The 18,416-nt window shown below is 36.8% G+C and overlaps 2 protein-coding genes across 2 annotated transcripts; both read left to right on the top strand.

The window, feature by feature from the left end:
• The first annotated feature begins 12,890 nt into the window (after window positions 1–12,890).
• Window positions 12,891–15,377, top strand: LOC148879025 (protein OSB1, mitochondrial-like). Its single transcript, XM_088960393.1, has 5 exons — window positions 12,891–13,396; window positions 14,060–14,198; window positions 14,312–14,396; window positions 14,489–14,595; window positions 14,923–15,377. The coding sequence occupies exons 1-5, from the start codon at window positions 12,978–12,980 to the stop codon at window positions 15,109–15,111; spliced, it is 939 nt and encodes a 312-aa protein (XP_088816519.1). The 5' UTR covers window positions 12,891–12,977; the 3' UTR covers window positions 15,112–15,377.
• Window positions 15,378–15,379: 2 nt separating this feature from the next.
• Window positions 15,380–17,866, top strand: LOC148879024 (Tetratricopeptide repeat (TPR)-like superfamily protein). Its single transcript, XM_088960391.1, has one exon. The coding sequence runs from the start codon at window positions 15,538–15,540 to the stop codon at window positions 17,482–17,484; it is 1,947 nt and encodes a 648-aa protein (XP_088816517.1). The 5' UTR covers window positions 15,380–15,537; the 3' UTR covers window positions 17,485–17,866.
• The last annotated feature ends 550 nt before the right edge of the window (window positions 17,867–18,416 follow it).

Genomic DNA, 18,416 nt, shown 5'->3' with positions numbered 1-18,416 from the left:
GATGCACATCTTAAAAATTAAAATCACCTGTCCAATATTCTTATCCAATCTCTGTGAAACACGATATTTTGTTAAGAAAAGGGGAATCAATATGCTACTTGATATCAGCAAGCTTTCCTACTACATGTCAAGTGGTAAAATAGTACTTAGCCTTGAAAAGTAAAACATATTTTGAGCAGTTGCTTTAAAGCGGAATGGGTGTTTGTTTTGGCGATGTGGCTCCTTGTTCCTCAATTAGATGGTATCTGTACGTGTTGTGCAAATAAATCACGAATGAGTGATTTTTTTGTCTCTTTCATTTACCATCTCAATCACCTGTGAAGATATGTTGTCATTGTTCGTCTTTCACCGAAGGCGACGGATCACCGTAATTTCGCTTTTAGCATTCAGAACAAATGATATACAGAATTTTATCAATAGCACCACCATTTATTAATTATTGGACATCGTTCCCCTCCCTCTACAACTCCAACCACCCCATCTACGCCTATGCCTATGCCTACCACCCAGTCTCCGCCCTCCACCACCCCCACCGGTCCTCCGCCTCCAAGGCGTGAGCAGCCACCACGTTGTACAGCATGAATCCATTGGTGATCTGAGCTTTGGGTTGGGTGAGAAGCAGTGCATTTAGTTTAGTCCAACGTCCATTTTCTTAATTTTGCCATTTCGTTTCTCTTGATCATAAAAAATCTCCCGCAAGCTTTTCTGTGGTTCTGCAGCTGCTAGATCTCCTGTGAGGGTTGAGCATAGAGCTCTGTTTAGTTAGCTCATCATATGTATGGTGTTGGTTCTGTTTTAAAAGTAATTGCCTAGCAGTAGGCACTTTGGTTTCATAGACCTCTTCTGGGATTCCAATTCAGGGGGACGCTCAACAGTGGTGATGGACCTGATGGTAAACAAGTGACTACTCTCAATAGATGTCCATTACTCCCGTTATTACCGACTTAATCCATTTTTCTTCTGCATGTTTAAATTACAAAAAAAAAAAATTAATTTACAGGTGTCTTTTTTCAGATTAAGGATTACAAGTATGATTGTTTTTCTTATTTCTTTTTATAGATTAAGTAATACCACCTCCTAACTCTCTTGCATTACCTTTATTTGCTCAACTAATCTAGAACTACATAATCCAAAATTCAGTACAACCATCAAACATTTCATTTTACTTAACAGCTAAATGGATAAAAATATAAAAAATTAATACCTAACTTCAACCGAATTCACACCATGTAACTACAATGTACAGAACAAAAAAATAAATAAACAACCCCATGCTCAGCATGGGTTACTCCGCTAGTAATAATTTAAATCAAAGTGAAAGTGTGTATATATATTTATTTATTTATACTTATATTTATATTTATATTTATATTACCTATAAAAGTGTGAATAAGTTATTGGCTTCCGGAATTTTTGTTTACTAAAATACCCCTTCTCTTGAATTTGTTTCATCTCCATTGTAAGGGCAGAAAATGTAATTAAAATAATACTATTAAATACATTCAATTACTTCTCATTAAGTCTCATATTTAAGTCATTAAATAAATCACATCCTCTCTCATTGAATCCAACATTAATACTTTTGTTTCTCACTATAAATTCTACTAATAAATCTATACACAATAATTATTAATACAATGAAATTTGATATTTTTAAAATAAACCTAGAAATGAAGTCATATTTTTCAGTCTAGGTGGTGGGTAAGTAGTTCAACCATTTGGGTCAAATGGATAATTTTATGATGTCATAAATATATTATAAAAATTAAAAAATACAAAATATAGAAATTAAAGAAAATTTGAAAAATTGAACACAATTATTTTATTATATATTTGTCATATTTAACAAATAAGTATGATATGATAGACATAATTTTATTAATGATTGACACTAAATATACAATTTAAAATTGGTGGGAAATGAAACAATTTTCCTATATAGGGGGTGGGTTAGCGGTTGAGCTGTTCAGGTCAAATGGCTTAACTCATGATGTATAATTAAAAATAGAATAATACAAAAAATAGAAAACAATTTTCATCACATCTATTATAGGGGTGAGCATAATTCAGTTAAAACCGAATTAAAATTTTTGGTTTATTTTTTTAGGGTTTTGGTTAATTCGGTTTTTAGAATTAGAAATTCGGTTAATCGAATAAACTGAACTTTTGTATATCATATGTAATATATAATATATAATATAATATTATTTATATTAATATATAATATAATGAAATTTTCTTTCATAATATATATTATATATTATATGTTATAATGTATATAATATAGTATATACATTAAAATTTGGTTTTAATCGAAATTACTAAAAGCCAAATTGAAAGTTTTGTTTTTTCTATTATTCGGTTTTGATTTTTTTTTTAATTTGGTTTAAAATTTTTTCAATTTATTCGGTTCAATTTTTAATAGAATAAGCTGAATTCTCACCCCTACATTTATAATATTATATCTTAATCATATAAACAAAAAATAAATATGGTGAATAATAATTATTTTATTAGTTATATTAATTAAATGAAAATTTTAAAACTAGCTTGAAAATGAAACATTTTTATATCTAGATGGTAGGTCAACGATCTAATCTTCCAGGTATAATTGGTCAATCTATGATGTCATAACTAAGTAATAAATATTAAAAAATATATAGAATTTCAAAGAAAAATATAAGCTTTTTATAAAGCATTTTGATACAATTCTAATGTTATATATTCATAATATTAAATATGAAAATAAGAATTACTTTTATTAATGATGAAAATGGAATACAAGATTTAAGTAGAAAATGCAATTAAAATAATACTATTAAGTGCATTCAATTATTACCTCTCATCAAGTCTCACATTTAAGTCATTAAATAAATCACATTCTCTCTCTCTCTCTCTCTCTCTCGCACACACACACACACACACACACACACACACACACACACACATTCAATCCAACATTTATACTTTTGTTTCTCATCATTAAATTCCACTAATAAATCAATACACAATAGTTATTAATATAATGGAATTTTATATTTTTAAAATAAACCTAGAAATGAAATCGTATTTTTCCATCTAGGTGGTGAGTAAGTAGTTCAACCATTTTAGTCAAATGGATAATTCCATGATGTCATAAATAAATAATAAAAAATTATAAATATAAAAATATAGAAAATAAAGAAATTTTGAAAAATTTGGACACATTTCTATTATTATATATTTTTTATATTAAAAAAAATTAAGTATGATAAAATAGACATAATTTTATTAATGATGGACACAGAATTTAAAACTAAAACCGATGGAAAATGAAACAATTTTCCTATTTAGGGGGCGGATTAGTGGTTCAACTTTTCAGATCAAATGGGTTAACTCATGATATATAATTAAAAATAAATTTTTTAAAAGAACAATACAAAAAATACAAAACAATTTTGGGCACATCTATAATATTATATATTAATCATATAAATAAAAAATAAGTATGATGAATAATAATTATTTTATTAGTGATATAAATTAAATGAAAATTTTAAAACCAGTCTAAAAATGAAAACAATATCATATTTAGATGGTAGGTTAACAATCTGATCTTCTAAGTCAAATGGGTCAATCTATGATGTCATAAATAAGAAATAAATATTAAAAAAATATATAGAAGCTTAAAGAAAAATATAAGCTTTGTATAAAGCATTTTGATACAATTCTAATGTTATATATTCACAGTATTAAATAAAAATAAATATAAAAAATAAAAATTACTTTTATTAATGATGAAAATGGAATTCAAGATTTAAAATCAACCAAAAAGTAAAATGGTTTTTTCCATCCAAGTGGTGGATTAGTGGTTCAATTGTCCATACCAAATGGATCAACACATGATGTTATAATTAAATAATAAAATACACAAAATTATAGAAAAGTGTAGATAAATTTGGGTACATTTTTTGATATTATATGTTCATCATATAAAAAAAGTGTGATAAATTAGAATTATTTTCATTAATGATGGAAAATGGGATAAAAATTAGAAAAAAATAAAGCATTAATGTCTAACACATGACTCCACTAACCATGTCAAATGGTTCCATGATTTAATTAGCTTGGCCACCATAGGCAAGTGCTTTGGTGGTAAATGAACCTACAATCTTGAATTGGGTGGTTGGTTAATCAATCCAATAAATTGATTTGACCCCAATATTAAAAACCAATATCAAACAATATATTGGGATTGCATTTTTCTATGCAACACATTGTCTAAATTTGATATTAAAGGAAATTGGGGAAATGGATAATGTTGTAAATGCGGTTCAATGTGCATCTAAAAATACCAAATTTGTCTACAATCATATTTTTGTACTCTCAATGCTAAGGAAGAAACCTGGTTGGACTAAAATAGTCCATCCTGGAGCCACTTGCTTAGCAACAAGTTTCATTGCATTGGATAGCATTTTGAAGCACATGCATGATTTGAAAGTTTTGGTGACAGACCAGAGTTTTATTGACTCTAGATATGCCAAAGATGCAAAGGGAAATGAAGTAATAAAAATAATTTTGAATTTTGAATTTTGGGCACAATGCAAAATGATTGTGGGTTTCACATCACCTCTTATTAGGGCACTGAGACTTGTAGATTCTGAGTATAGGCCTGCAATGGGGTATATGTATCATGCTATGTTAAAGGCAAAGGAATCATTGAAAAAGTATTTTAATTATAAGAAAGCTGAATATGGCCCAATTATGAAGATTATTGATAGAAGATGGAATAGACAAATGGGTTAGAGGCTTCATCTTGTAGGGTATTATTTTAACCTGACCTTCTAATATGATCGAAATCAAAAGTTAAATCCCGGCCATTATGTCTATAGTTTTCAATGTCATTGAAAAACTTGCAATCAAATCAGATGATTTGGAGATAAAGTTGAACAAAGAGCTTATTATGTTTGAAAGTTGTCGTGGTAATTTTGGAAGACTTTTCTCAGTGAAGACTTTTAAGTCAATGCCTCCAGCTAATAAATATTTTTTTTCTTATAACATGCTTATTATTTCAATTTTATTTTATAAATCAAATCAACTCTATTTCATTACATATAGGTGAATGGTGGTTGAGATTTGGTTGTGACACTCCAAATTTGAAAAGAATTATTATACGGATCCTTAGCCAGACATGTAGCTCATTTGGATGTGTTGCAATTGGAGTGTTTTTGAATGTATACACATGAAGAAAAGGAATAGGTTGGAGCACCAGAGGCTCAATGACCTAGTATATGTTCATTGCAACTTGCATGTGATGGATGGGTAACCGTTTTATGTTTCATGATTACCTATTTTTTTTTATGCTTTCATTGCGTCTAATGTATCATTTATTGCTTTGTAGGAGAAAAATTGAAAGTCTTGACCCAATTGGGCTTGAACATGTTGATGTTGTGGAAGATTGGATAGTGTACGATAATGAGAACCCTCAATTACTTGATGGTTATGAAAATGATGGTATGTTTAAAGTTGTTGAGACAACATTTCCAATAATGGAATCACTATCAAGAAAAATAGCTAGGACTGATGGTGACTATTATTGATATTATCTCAATGACATTTCCATACTTGATTCTTTTGGCTATTTTTTAAGTTCTAATTTTCTGTTTTCATTCTTTAGATAGTTGATGTAACCATTTCTAGTCACGTAACAATTTTTTGTGATGTATTAATTTTTTGGCTAAGTACCTCGTCATCTCGTCTGCTCCCATGTGGTTGGTGACTCAAAGGCAGAAGTGGAGCTCCCTGGTGGCGAGCTGCCTGGTGGCGAGCTACCTAGTGGCGAACTGCCTGGTGCCGAGCTGCCTGGAGGTGAGCTTCCTGGTGGCGAACTGCCTGGAGGTGAACTACCTTGATGAGCTGCTTGGAGGTGAGCTACCTTGGTGAGCTACCTAGTGGTGAGCTACCTTGACGAGCTGCTTGGTGGTGAACTACCTTGATGAGCTGCTTGGAGGTGAGCTACCTTGATGCGCTTTGTTGCTCTTTTAGAGGTTTGCAAGGAACTAGATGTCAGAGGACCCGGGGTGTTTACCCAGCGAGGTCACTCTGGTGGCTAAGTCAGCACATGGTTACGAGCTGTAAAATGATATAAGAGGATGAGAGAGATAGAGAGTAGATGTTACCCATCCTTCTCTCACCTGGAGGTGAGCTACCTTGATGAACTGCTTGGAGGTGAGCTACCTTGATGAGCTGCTTGGGGGTGAGCTACCTTGACGAGCTTTGTTGCTCTTTTAGAGGACTGCAAGGAACCAGATGTCAAAGGACCTGGGGGTGTTTACCCGGTGAGGTCACTCCGATGGCTAAGTTAGCACTTGGTTACGACCTGACGAGGTCACTTCGATGGCTAAGTTAGCACTTGGTTACGAGCTGTAAAATGACATAAGGGGATGAGAGAGCAAGAGAGCAGAGATTACCATCTATTTTGCCTCCCTTTGACCCTAGTGAGTGAGGCCTTTATATACTGGAGTCCTTGTGGGTTAGGTGGAGCAGTTCCTGGATTCCCGCTGTGATGGGACATGCTTTTGTGTTAGGTGGGGATAAAATCACCAACTGGTAAGGTTGCCCATTTCCGCATGACTCGGGGAGTGGGTGAGCCAATATAGTCGTTACAAGTCACAATCCCGTAAAATGCGGGGTACGGTGGTGAGCTCTTCGGGGTTGTCAACTTGGCGCCTGTGTCAAGCCACCAGGTCGCGCTTGGGCCAGGCCACCAGATCGTGCCAGGGACAGGTCATGCCAGGGCCAGGCTACCAGCTCGTGCCAGGGCCAGGTTGCCAACTCGTGCCAGGGCCAGGCCGCCTGGTGTGACACCATAAACTTAGCAAAGGCAAGTTGTTGTCAAAGTGGTCTTGAGTGTCACCTAGTTGTTCTGAGGTGCTAGGCTACATGAGGGTAAGTTGCCTATGGCGAGCTGCCTGTGGCGAGTTACCTGTGGCGAGCTGCTTGTGGCGAGCTGCCTATAGCGAGCTACCTAGTGGTGAGCTGCCTATGGCGAGCTGCCTAGTGGCGAGCTACCTAGTTGTCAAGAGGCTGCACTTAGTTGTCAAGAGGCTACACTTAGTTGTCAAGAGGTTGTTAGGTGTCATAATGTCATTGGAGGGCCAAATCTGCCCTCATCATTTGCCCCCCACTCCCAAGTTGAAAGTAACTAAGGAACTAAATGTCAGAGGACCCGGGGTGGCTAACCCGGTGAGGTCACTCCGATGGCTAAGTTAGTACTTTCATAGTAGACTACGAGCTAGAAATCACAAATTGAGAGCCAGAGCTTGCTTACTTGTTTCTAGGGCTGGTGTCTTTTTAGTTCGTAAGTTTGCACCTGGGCCAGGCCGCCATGTCGGCGCCCGTGCCAGGTCACGCCAAGTCGGCACATATGCCAGGCTGCCAGGCTGTGCGCATGCCACTGGGGGGGGGGGCGCCTTAGAGCTATGATTGTGCTACCTCCGCCTCATAATGCAGGAGCTTCAGTTTCTTTGAGTTCATAAAAAAAAGGAAACTATAAAGCGGGAGCTTTGGTTTCTAAAAAGGTGAGAACTTAGCTTTTTATAGGATGAGAACTTAGCTTTTTGTAGCATGTTCCCACAGACGGCGCCAAATGATGTAACTGTTTCTGGTCATGTATCAATTTTTTGTGATGTATCAATTTTTTGGCTAAGTACCTCGTCATCTCGTCTGCTCCCATGTGGTTGGTGACTCAGATGCTAAAGTGGAGCTCCCTGGTGGCGAGCTGCCTGGTGGCAAGCTCCCTAGTGGCGAACTGCCTGGTGCCGAGCTGCCTGGTGGTGAGCTTCCTGGCGACGAACTGCCTGGAGGTGAACTACCTTGATGAGCTGCTTGGAGGTGAGCTACCTTGATGAACTGCTTGGGGGTGAGCTACTTTGATGAGCTTTGTTTCTCTTTTAGAGGCCTGCAAGGAACCAGATGTCAGAGGACCCGGGGGTGTTTACCCGACGAGGTCACTCCGATGGCTAAGTCAGCACTTGGTTACGAGTTGTAAAATGATATAAGAGGATGAGAGAGCTAGAGAGAAGAGGTTACCCATCCTTCTCTCGCCTAGAGGTGAGCTACCTTGATGAGTTGCTTGGAGGTGAGCTACCTTGATGAGTTGCTTGGGGGTGAGCTACCTTGACGAGCTTTGTTGCTCTTTTAGAGGCCTGCAAGGAACCAAATGTCAGAGGATCTAGGGGTGTTTATCCGGCGAGGTCACTCTGATGGCTAAGTCAACACTTGGTTACGTGCTGTAAAATGATATAAGGGGATGAGAGAGCTAGAGAGCAGGGATTACCATATATTTCGCCTCCCTTTGCCCCTAGGGGGTGAGGTCTTTATATACTAGAGTCCTCGAGGGTTAGGTGGAGCAGTTCCTGGATTCCCACTGTGATGGGACCTGCTTTCATGTTAGGTGGGGATAAAGCCACCAACTGGTAAGGTTGCCCATTTTCGCCTGACTCAGGAAGTGGGTAAGGTAATATAGCTGTTACAAGTCACAATCCTGTAAAATGCGGGGTATGGTGGTGAGCTCTTCGGGGTTGTCAGGTTGGCGCCTGTGTCAGGCCGCTAGGTCGGTGCCTGGGCCAGGCCGCCAGCTCATGCCAGGGTCGGGTCGCGCCAGTGCCAGGCTTCCAACTCGTGCCATTGCCAAGCTGCTAGCTCGTGCTAGGGCCAGGTTGCCAGTTTGTGTCAATGCTAGGTTGTGCCAAGGCCAAGCTACTAGCTCGTGCCAAGGCCAAGCTACTAGCTCGTGCCAAGGCCAGGTCGCGCCTGTGCCAGGCCGCTTGGTGGGACACCATCAACTTAGCAAAGGCAAGTTGTTGTCAAAGTGATCCCAGGTGTCACCTAGTTGTTCTGAGGTGCCAGGCTACATGAGGGTGAGCTGCTTGTGGCGAGTTGCCTGTGGCGAGCTGCCTATTTGTCAAGAGGCTGCACTTAGTTGTCAAGAGGCTACTAGGTGTCATAATGTCATTGGAGGGCCAAATCTGCCCTCATCGATGGTGATGATGAATTTTTCATTGAGCAATGGGGAATCATGGAGGAAAATGCAGTCAACACCCAACTTGGAGGTGCAGATGAAACACAACCTCCCGAAGATGAAGATGAAGATGATGGTGAAATACCACATGGCTTTGGTTGGTAGTTGGTACCATTGAGAAATGGGGCCATTGTATCTTGATAATTTGGATGATTAGATTAGTGAACTCTATGTTGAATTTGAAGTTTGATTTGTGTTTAATACTTGTTGAACTTGGTTTGTGATCTTTTTATTACTTGTGATTGTGATCTTTTTGTTTTTGAGTATCTAAGTATTATGTTTGATGAATTAAGAATGCATGATGTTATGGCAATATTTATAGAATCTTTTGCAAATTTTCTTTTCTTGTCTTCTTAGTGTTTTTGAATAGGAAGTCTAGAGGAAACTCTGAGAGACTTGACCGTCTAAAGGGGTTCCTTTCCATTTGTATAGGTAAGGGCATTTATAAAGTAAGTCTTGCTTTTATTTAGTTTTACTTCTTGTTATGTAAAGATTCATTGAGTTGCAATTTCTGATTTACAGTTAATTGCATATGGCCAGATGCTATGAATAAAAGCGACTTGGTTAGAGTAGAGAACTAGAGAAGTTTGATTTTCAAAAGGCTCAAAGGTACTTGAGTTTTTCCCTCATTTTCTAAAGTATGACAGATTATAATGGCATGAATGTTTAGGAAAACATTGCTTGAACATTGAAGTTCAGCGAACTCTATGTTTATATGAACTAGATAAGCAAATTGTTTGAACTTTAATGAACTCTAAGTTTATATGAACTCAATATTTTCTGTTTTATTTTTTGTTATTTTTCTATATTTATTTGTAATTTTTCGTTTTATTTTTCTGTATTTATTTGCACTTTTCTATTTTTTATATCTGTATTTATTTGCAATTTTCAGTTTTATTTTATTTTTGTATTTTTTAGTATTTCTCTATATTTTTTTTTTCAAATTTCTATTTTATTTCTGTATTTATTTGCACTTTTATGTTTTATTTTTCTGTATTTTTTTGTATTTATTTGCAAATTTCTGTTTTATTTTTCTGTATTTTTTAGTATTTATTTGCAATTTTCTGTATTTATTTGCACTTTTTGTTTTATTTTTCTGTTTCTGTTTTTGTATTTATTTTCACTTTTATGTTTTATTTTATTTTTTTTGCTTTTGTTTCTGTATTTTTCTCTATTTATTTGCACTTTTTCTGTTTTATTTTGCTCTATTTATTTGTAATTTTCTGTTTTTTCTGTATTTTCTTTATTATTTCTGTGTTTTTTCTATTTTTTTTACAATTTTCTGTGTTTTTGTTTTTTTTTTTTGTATTTTCTGCACATGTATGAGTATGACTAAACACATCCTAATTTATCTTTATTTTTTTTTCTGTATTTTTTAGAATGTTTCTATACTTTTTTTTTTGTATTTTCTATTTGTTATGTACTTTGTTATTTTTGTATTTAGATAGTTTTATTTTTCTGTATTTTTTTAAATTTTTTTTGTATTTTATTTTTATATTTTCTGTGTTTTATACTGTATTAATTTTGTATTTAGATAGTTTTATTTTCTGTATTTTTCAGGGTTTTATGATTGTAATTGTTGATGTTGGACCTTAAAGTGGGGGTGAAAGTCAAGTGGGTTGGGTTGAGTTTAAGCTCAATTTAGCTCCAACTCTAAGAATTGAGCATAAGGCTTGAACCCTGTACGAAGCTGAGGTCAAGCATGAACTGTTCAACCCAAGTCAATATGAAATTTGATGCAATCGGGTTGGAGATCCCCTTCCCTCTGCTTGAAGCAGATCTGGGAGTTAAAGCTGCCATTTGATAGATCTGGGAGTTGTAGATCCCCTTCCTTCCATCCCGTTTGATAGATCTGGGAGCTAAAGATGGTGCTCCATTTGATAGATTATCAGTTCTCCACTGATTTTCAAAGGTAAATAGCACCGCCAATTGGGAATTCACCGTACGCAGATGCAGCGGATGAGCACCACCTTCCCTGGCAGCTAACGGAAACCATACCTGGTATGTCACAGAACCTGGCTTTGTATTTGTACTCCCTTTCGTCCAAGCTCCTTGGCAGTTAGCTGGACGAGCACTGCCATAATAAATTAAGAAACCATGGCTTCTGAAAATCCAATTGACGACGTTATTTATATTTGAAAATCAGTGAGCTTTCACTAGAGGTGTAAATCGGGTCATGCCATCTGCAAATTGGTACGAACTTGGACCGGCCCAGTACGGCCTGGCATGACGGTCTGTGGGTCATGCCAGGCCCGGCATGACCATGTAGGCTGTGCTGGGCCTGGGGTTTTAGGTCCATGGGCCGGTACAGCCCAGCACGACCCATATATATTATATATTTATATAGATTTTATATATAGTTATATAAATTATTATTATATAATAATATATAGTATATAATATATTAATAAAATAAATATATTTTTTTAATTTTATCATACTAATTTATTTAATTATTGCGCAAAGCAATTTTATACACAAAATTCATATAAAATTAAAATTTTAAGTTTTTTGTCAATTTTTTTTAAATAAATAACTTTGGCCTGATGCATAGCCCGACCTGGCCCAAGCCTCGGCCCACGAGCTAGCCCGACCCATGGCATAGCATGGCACAGCACGGGCCCGCACGAGCCTGGGCCATGCCGGGCCGATCCCCAAAATTTTCAACGGGGAGGGTGGCGCGGCCTGTGGGCCACCCATGGGGACGAGCACCGCTAATTATGGTTTCCGTTATATCTCCTAGCTGTAATTCACTGGATGCAGATGCAACGGGATGATGGCAAGCGATGTATTGAAAACAGAGAGCAACAGTGATTCATTTATTCTTTTAAAGGTGGAGTAGTAGGGTTCGTAGTCTACCAATATTGCAGCGGAATAGCCATGAATTAAGAGAGACCTGAGAGATTCACGAACTTATTTAAAGGGTAAAGTTGTCATTTTATTTTTTTGTTAATGGAAAATTAAAGGATGATAACGGTAAGAGAAATATTAGTCAATTGTCAAAAAATAGTAAGGGTAGCGTAGCGTTAGTCCATTTTCAAACATTAAGGGTACACTTACTCAATTCGCTAAACCATCGAAATTTGGACATTTGGAGCTATGGATGGTTAAACATTTTATATTTTACTAGTGGGGACTTGTGCGATACATAGGATTTGTTAAGCAAAAGCTAAGTAATAAAAAGGGTCATTTACTAAAACATCCCTTATAGTTTTATGGATTTATTAAAATTTATCCTATAGTTTGTATTTTACTAAAATAACATTTATAATTTACTATGGATTTAATTAATCTTCCATTAGATGATAGTGGAAAATGATAGTGTTGACACTAATGTTTATTTAAATAAACTTAATCAAAAGAAAATAGAAATAAAAATACCATTCCTACCCTTATATAATTTTGTTAGAATATTTAAATAATTTAAAATTTTTTAATCTAAAGTTTCTTTAGATAGATATAAATAAAAAATAGGGAAGAGGATAAATAGGAATTAGAGATAATTTTAGAGAGAAACTCTCTACTAAATTAGAGAGTAATAATTTTGGAGATAAATAGGAATTAGAGATAATTTATAAAATAAATAAAAATTAGAAATAATTTTGAAGAAAGCATGGGAAAGTAGTTTAGGAGAAATTTTAGAAAAAGAGATTATTTAGGTTATTGGTAAATTGCATCTCATTGATTTTCTCGAAAATGACATGAAATAAAAAATTAAAAATTTAAAAAAAGAAAAAATTTCTTGACCCATTTCTAAATCAGTCGCTGGATCTTTCCACGTGGCAAAAGTAGATAGATTCGTATAGATTAGAGAAATAAAGCTGGAGTAGGTGTAGCCCCAGAATCTCTCGAGAAAAAATCTACAGCCTTCTTTTGGCACCGCGCGAGAGCGAGCGAGCGAGCGGGAGAGGGAGCGATGGCGTCACTACAAACCCAAGTGGTAGTAACGAGAACGAGGGATATCTCTACTACTCTCCCACTCCCAAACCCTCCTGTACTAATAAAAGCCTGCTTCTCCTCTTCTTCGTTGCGATTAACAAACCCTCTCACTTCCCACCATCTCTCCACTTCTTCGGCCACAACAAACAACAAACCGTTGGGGTTTCATCGCCATCTCCGATGCTCCATCGACTACAGCGACCACAACGACTATTACCACCACAACCGAGTGGTGTACCCTAGACCCTCAGAGATTCAATGGAAGAAGGAGCTTTCCAACTCGGTTCACCTTATCGGCAACGTCGGAGCTCCAGTTCAAATCAAGCACCTCAACTCCGGGAAGGTCCTCGCCTGGACACGCCTCGGCGTCAAGAAATCCGCCTCCGATACAGTCTGGTAATCTACTCGCTTTTTTAGGTCGTACTGTAGTTGGTTATCATCTGGTGTGCTAAAAAGTCGTTGATTTGAAAATTTTGAACACTGCTGCTTCTATGTATCTGCTTCCCTTTGCTTGAATTCTTGATTCCAGGGTTTGGAGAGAAGTGGGAAATACACTAGTGTGGGATTGTGTTTTCCATTCCTGTTTTGAGGATTTCGGACCTTGGCTTGCCGAAGTTACTTGATTGGATAAGTTAATTCTCACGTGTTGAAAAGCTTGCAATCTAGGCGCATGTAATAGCATTATTAATTCTTGATCATAAAAATATGTATACTCTGGTTTTGAACTCAATAATATTTTGGAGTGTATTAGTAGCATGTGCCAAGATTCGCATTCATGCCTTAGTCCTAATAATATTGCACATATAATTGTATGTTAGTTTGCACAACCTGCACCATGGCTCCAAAGTCCAGAAAAGTAAAGCAAAGCTATTCACATATTGTTGCTGAAGAGAAGTGGACCAATAACTCGATGTAAAATAACTCCATCTGTTGAGTTCATTGTCTTATCTGTCATTGATTTGATATGATACCCCCCAAATGGATTATTTTGGTGGTTGATATTTATGGTATTACATAGGTCTTTATCATTTCTCAGAAATGATTGATGATTCTCTTCAGGATCAATTTGACATTCTGGGATGAGTTGGCACACATTGCTTATCAGCATGTTGAGAAAGGCCACCGAATATATGTTTCTGGGCGCCTGGTCTCAGATACTGTTCGAGGGGATGAAGAGAAAATGCAGACTTACTACAAGGTTCTTTAAATTCTATGGCCTTAAAACTGATTACCAAAAAAAATATGGCTTGAAACTTCCACTCCACCAATCAATGTATTCTAAATGTCTTACAGTCTTAGCATCTCCTGCAGGTTGTTGTTCAACAACTGAACTTTGTTGAAAATAGCTTCTCACAAGTGCTAGTAAATGAGCATGGCAAAGACTCTATAGCAACTGGTATCTTTTGGTTAAATTTAGCCTGGTTAGATTAGTATATGTGTTTTTTTTTTCATTTTTTAATCGTTGTTTTGTTTACCTTGATATTACAGTTGGGAAGATTGGAAATGATGGTGGTGCTGATGCAAGTAGCACAGAACAACTTTGGCAGGCATTCTTTGCCAATCCAGTTGACTGGTGGGATAATAGGAGGAACAAGGTAGTCAATTAATTTTTCCCAAGTCAAGTAGATACATGTCTATTCAAGTATTTTAGCAGGAACATGTGTCTTTACATGATGGATGCTCGTGTGGTTTGGAGTGGGAAATATTATGATCAATGATAATCCACATATACAATAGTTATTGGTTAAATAACTCTATTGCAACTTCTAGCCGAGATCTCATTGACTATGTTAAACCAATTCCATACATTTCTCCTTACCAAATGTACATTGCCAACCGCTGTCTGTTCTCATGTTTATTACTTTGGAAGATTTAAATTCAGCCTTTGGTAATTACAATTCTAGGATTTTCTATATTTGCAGAGAAACCCAAGATACCCAGATTTCAAGCACAAGCATACTGGAGAAGCTTTGTGGATTGAAGCTAAGTACAATCCACCGTGGGTGAAGTCTCAATTGGCAATACTGGATTCGAGGATGGAGTCTCTTCATGCTTATGAAACTAATATGCCTGTTTCCTTCATGTCTGGTGATGATTTAATGCCTTTCTAGTGGGTGGTCCTGACCTAATACTACTTACTACAGAATTGATTCTTGAGATTAATTTCTTCCCCTCTATGTTTCTAATTTCTTTTCAGAGCTTATTTTTGTATGATGTGTTCCCACTGGCTTCAGAAATGTTTTCTGATTAATTTTACTTCGTATTATAGTGGTTCTAGAAGTTATTTCGTTCTTTTGTCTCCCATAACCTTTAGAAATTTGAACTTCATCATAATTGTAATAAAAATACATTCATATTTTTTACTAGGTTCTAAAAATACCTCCTAAACTTTGCTTCATATTTAAGGAAGATTAGATGCTTTTCTAGAACACTGAATATTGTTTTAAAATTTTGAACTCATCATTCTGCCCCTCCAAGTCAGAGTTGGCAGCTATTTGTATTTGTTACTTCTCTTGAACATCTCCTGGGAATTTATCATGCATCATTATAGCTGTCGTTTCACATCAACTGTCATAGCCAGCTGGGATCCAACTATGTCCCTCACTCTTAGCCACCCTACACTTGTTCTGCTTGAAAAATGCAGAACAAGGTATCACTTCAAACAAATCTTGTCTCAAATGATGAGAAACCATCTTATCACTGTAAGATTTCCCATGAGTAGGCTTATCTTTTTCTCTGCTATCTCCCATCCTGAAAATCTAGACATGGCAATCATCCTTTTCAATCACTATACTCCTCGGCCCAATCTCTATATCTACAACATCATGATCTCTGCTTTGTCCACATCAAACAAGTCATTTGAACTTTACAACTCCATGCTCCGATCTGACATTTATCCAGATAAACACACTCTTCTCTATCTACTCAAGGCCTCTAAATGTTTATCAGAGGGGAAGCAAATCCATGGTCATGCCATTGTTACTGGCTTCTCATCCTACACTTATTTGCAGAACTCCCTCATCAAAATGTATTGCGAGTATAGACAAATGAGTCTTGCACATCAGGTGATTGAACGAATGTCCAGTCAAGACACTGTCTCATATAATATCATGATTTCTGGATATGCAAGGAACGGACATGCCTTAGAAGCACTAAAGCTATTCTCTGAGATGATTGGTTCTGGCCTTGATCCAGATGAGTTTACTATGGTTGGTCTCCTAATGTCTTGTGGGAATTTGAGAAATTCATGGTTGGGGAAGGCAGTTCATGCATGGATTGAACGGAGAAAGGGGGTCAGTCATTGGAATTTAATCTTGGGTAATGCTCTTTTGGATATGTATGTAAAATGTGAAGAGTTGGATCTTGCTCGTAGGATTTTTGATTCATTTGTTGAGAGGGATACTATTTCATGGAATACCCTAATTGCTGGAAGCTCCAAGGTTGGAGAATTGGAACTTGCTTGCACTTATTTTGATGTTATGCCTAACAGAGACCTTGTTTCTTGGAATTCTCTGATTTCTGGTTTTGTACAGAAGGGAAACTACCCTGCTGTGATGAATTTATTCAAGGGCATGCTTTCTGAAGAAGTAAGGCCTGACAAAGTCACTATTGTCAACTTGGTTTCTGCCTTTGCAGAAGTAGGGGCTCTGGATCAAGGGAGATGGATACATGGGTGGGCACTTAGAGCGCACATGGAACTAGATGAATTTTTGGGTTCAGCACTGATAGACATGTATTGGAAGTGTGGGAGCATTGAGAAAGCTTTTCTTGTTTTCAAGGGAATCAGTGAAAAGGATGTTGCCATATGGACAGCAATGATTGCTGGGTTTGCATTCCATGGTTATGGAAATAAAGCTTTGGAATTGTTCTGGGAGATGCAGGAAGATCTCATGCCAAATCGGGTAACATTTGTTGCTGTTCTTGCCGCTTGTAGTCACTGTGGGATGGTGGGTGAGGGGCTTGCAATCTTCAACAGTATGGAAAAAAATTATGGTATACAACCGGGAGTTGAACACTATGGGTGTCTGGTGGATCTTCTAGGAAGAGCTGGGTGGCTGAGTGAAGCAAAATCTGTGATAGAAAATATGCCAATGGAGCCTAGTAGATCCATTTGGGGGGCAATGCTGAGTGCTTGTAGAGCTCATGGAAACTTAGAGCTTGCAGAAATGGCATTGACAGAACTTCTGAAACTAGAGCCAGAGAGAGAGGGTGGTTATGTTCTATTATCCAATATATATGCAGCTTGTGGGAGGTGGAGTTATTCAGATAAGATTAGAGAGATCATGGAAAGCCGAGGAGTGAAGAAGGCAGCTGGTTGCAGTAGTTTGGTTGTTGATGGAGTTGTTTCTGAGTTTGTAGCTGCAGATAAATGGCACCCAAGGTGGTCAGAGATCCAGTTCACTTTGACCTGCTTATATAGAGAAATGAAGCCAGAGGCTAATATTTCTTCAGGCTTCCTGGAACAACAGATGCACGTAGACTGATGTTTGAACTTTGAACTATCTCACGTTCAACATGGTTTATCAGAGCCTGTATGATTTTAGTCCACAGTTGCTATGATGTTTTATGCATTCACCTAAGAGATGTACTTTCATCCCAAACAGCTTAGCTCCATTCAACTTTAGTACAAAGTTTCAAAGTAGAATAAAACTCCATATTAACAGCATTTTTTGTTCATCCCTTCAATCAACAGCGTTCCAATTGCCTATTTGTGGCTTTGCAAGAATTCTGTCATTTAGGAGGTGCTTTCCAACATCAGCTGATTTCTTTGTTCTGATTAGATAACTGAGCCCATCAAATGGTTTGTACAGGACATTATCTCTTAAAGCTAATGCACAGGAAACACATTCTTGGTTGTGTAGCGTATTTTGCCAAAGGCCAGACTGGAAACATGTTTCTTGAATTTTTGTTTTTTCATATTATATGTTTCATAAATCCAACTTTGGTCAAATGAATGTTATTTGAACTTTGCACACATAAGAGTGTACAAGATATTTTGGGGTTTGCTTCAACACCAAATAGTGGCTCATAGCAGGCTTATGGGAGTGAAAACGATTCTTGTTTTTGAGAATTTTTTTTTTTGGGTTTGAGAAACAATATTCTTTTTCTGAATCAAACTGAAAATGGTTTTGTTTTTGTTGTTTTCTCCGCTTTGTCATTTTCTATAAACATAAACAAGAACATTTATGCTGAACACCCCTTGAGCCTGGAATGTCTAACAAGCATTAGTTGAGATGGTGAGAAAAATTATACCAAAATGTGACTACCTTGGTTCCTGATAGACCCAATTTCACCACTTGTGAACCGTATTTTAACTCTTGGAGTGGAGAGTTTAAAAACAAGGAATTGCCAAGCCTGGCTAGTCCTGGTCTTGGTTTTGCTGCCATGTGGATGTGGTGGTTTGAATGAGCTGACC

Source organism: Nelumbo lutea, chromosome 1 (genome assembly GCF_056320005.1).
Source record: "Nelumbo lutea isolate HS-2025 chromosome 1, American lotus-T2T, whole genome shotgun sequence".
In the NCBI taxonomy this organism is placed as follows: Eukaryota; Viridiplantae; Streptophyta; class Magnoliopsida; order Proteales; family Nelumbonaceae; genus Nelumbo; species Nelumbo lutea.
Note: the sequence above shows the minus strand (reverse complement) of the source record. Positions and strands in the feature narration are given on the sequence as shown.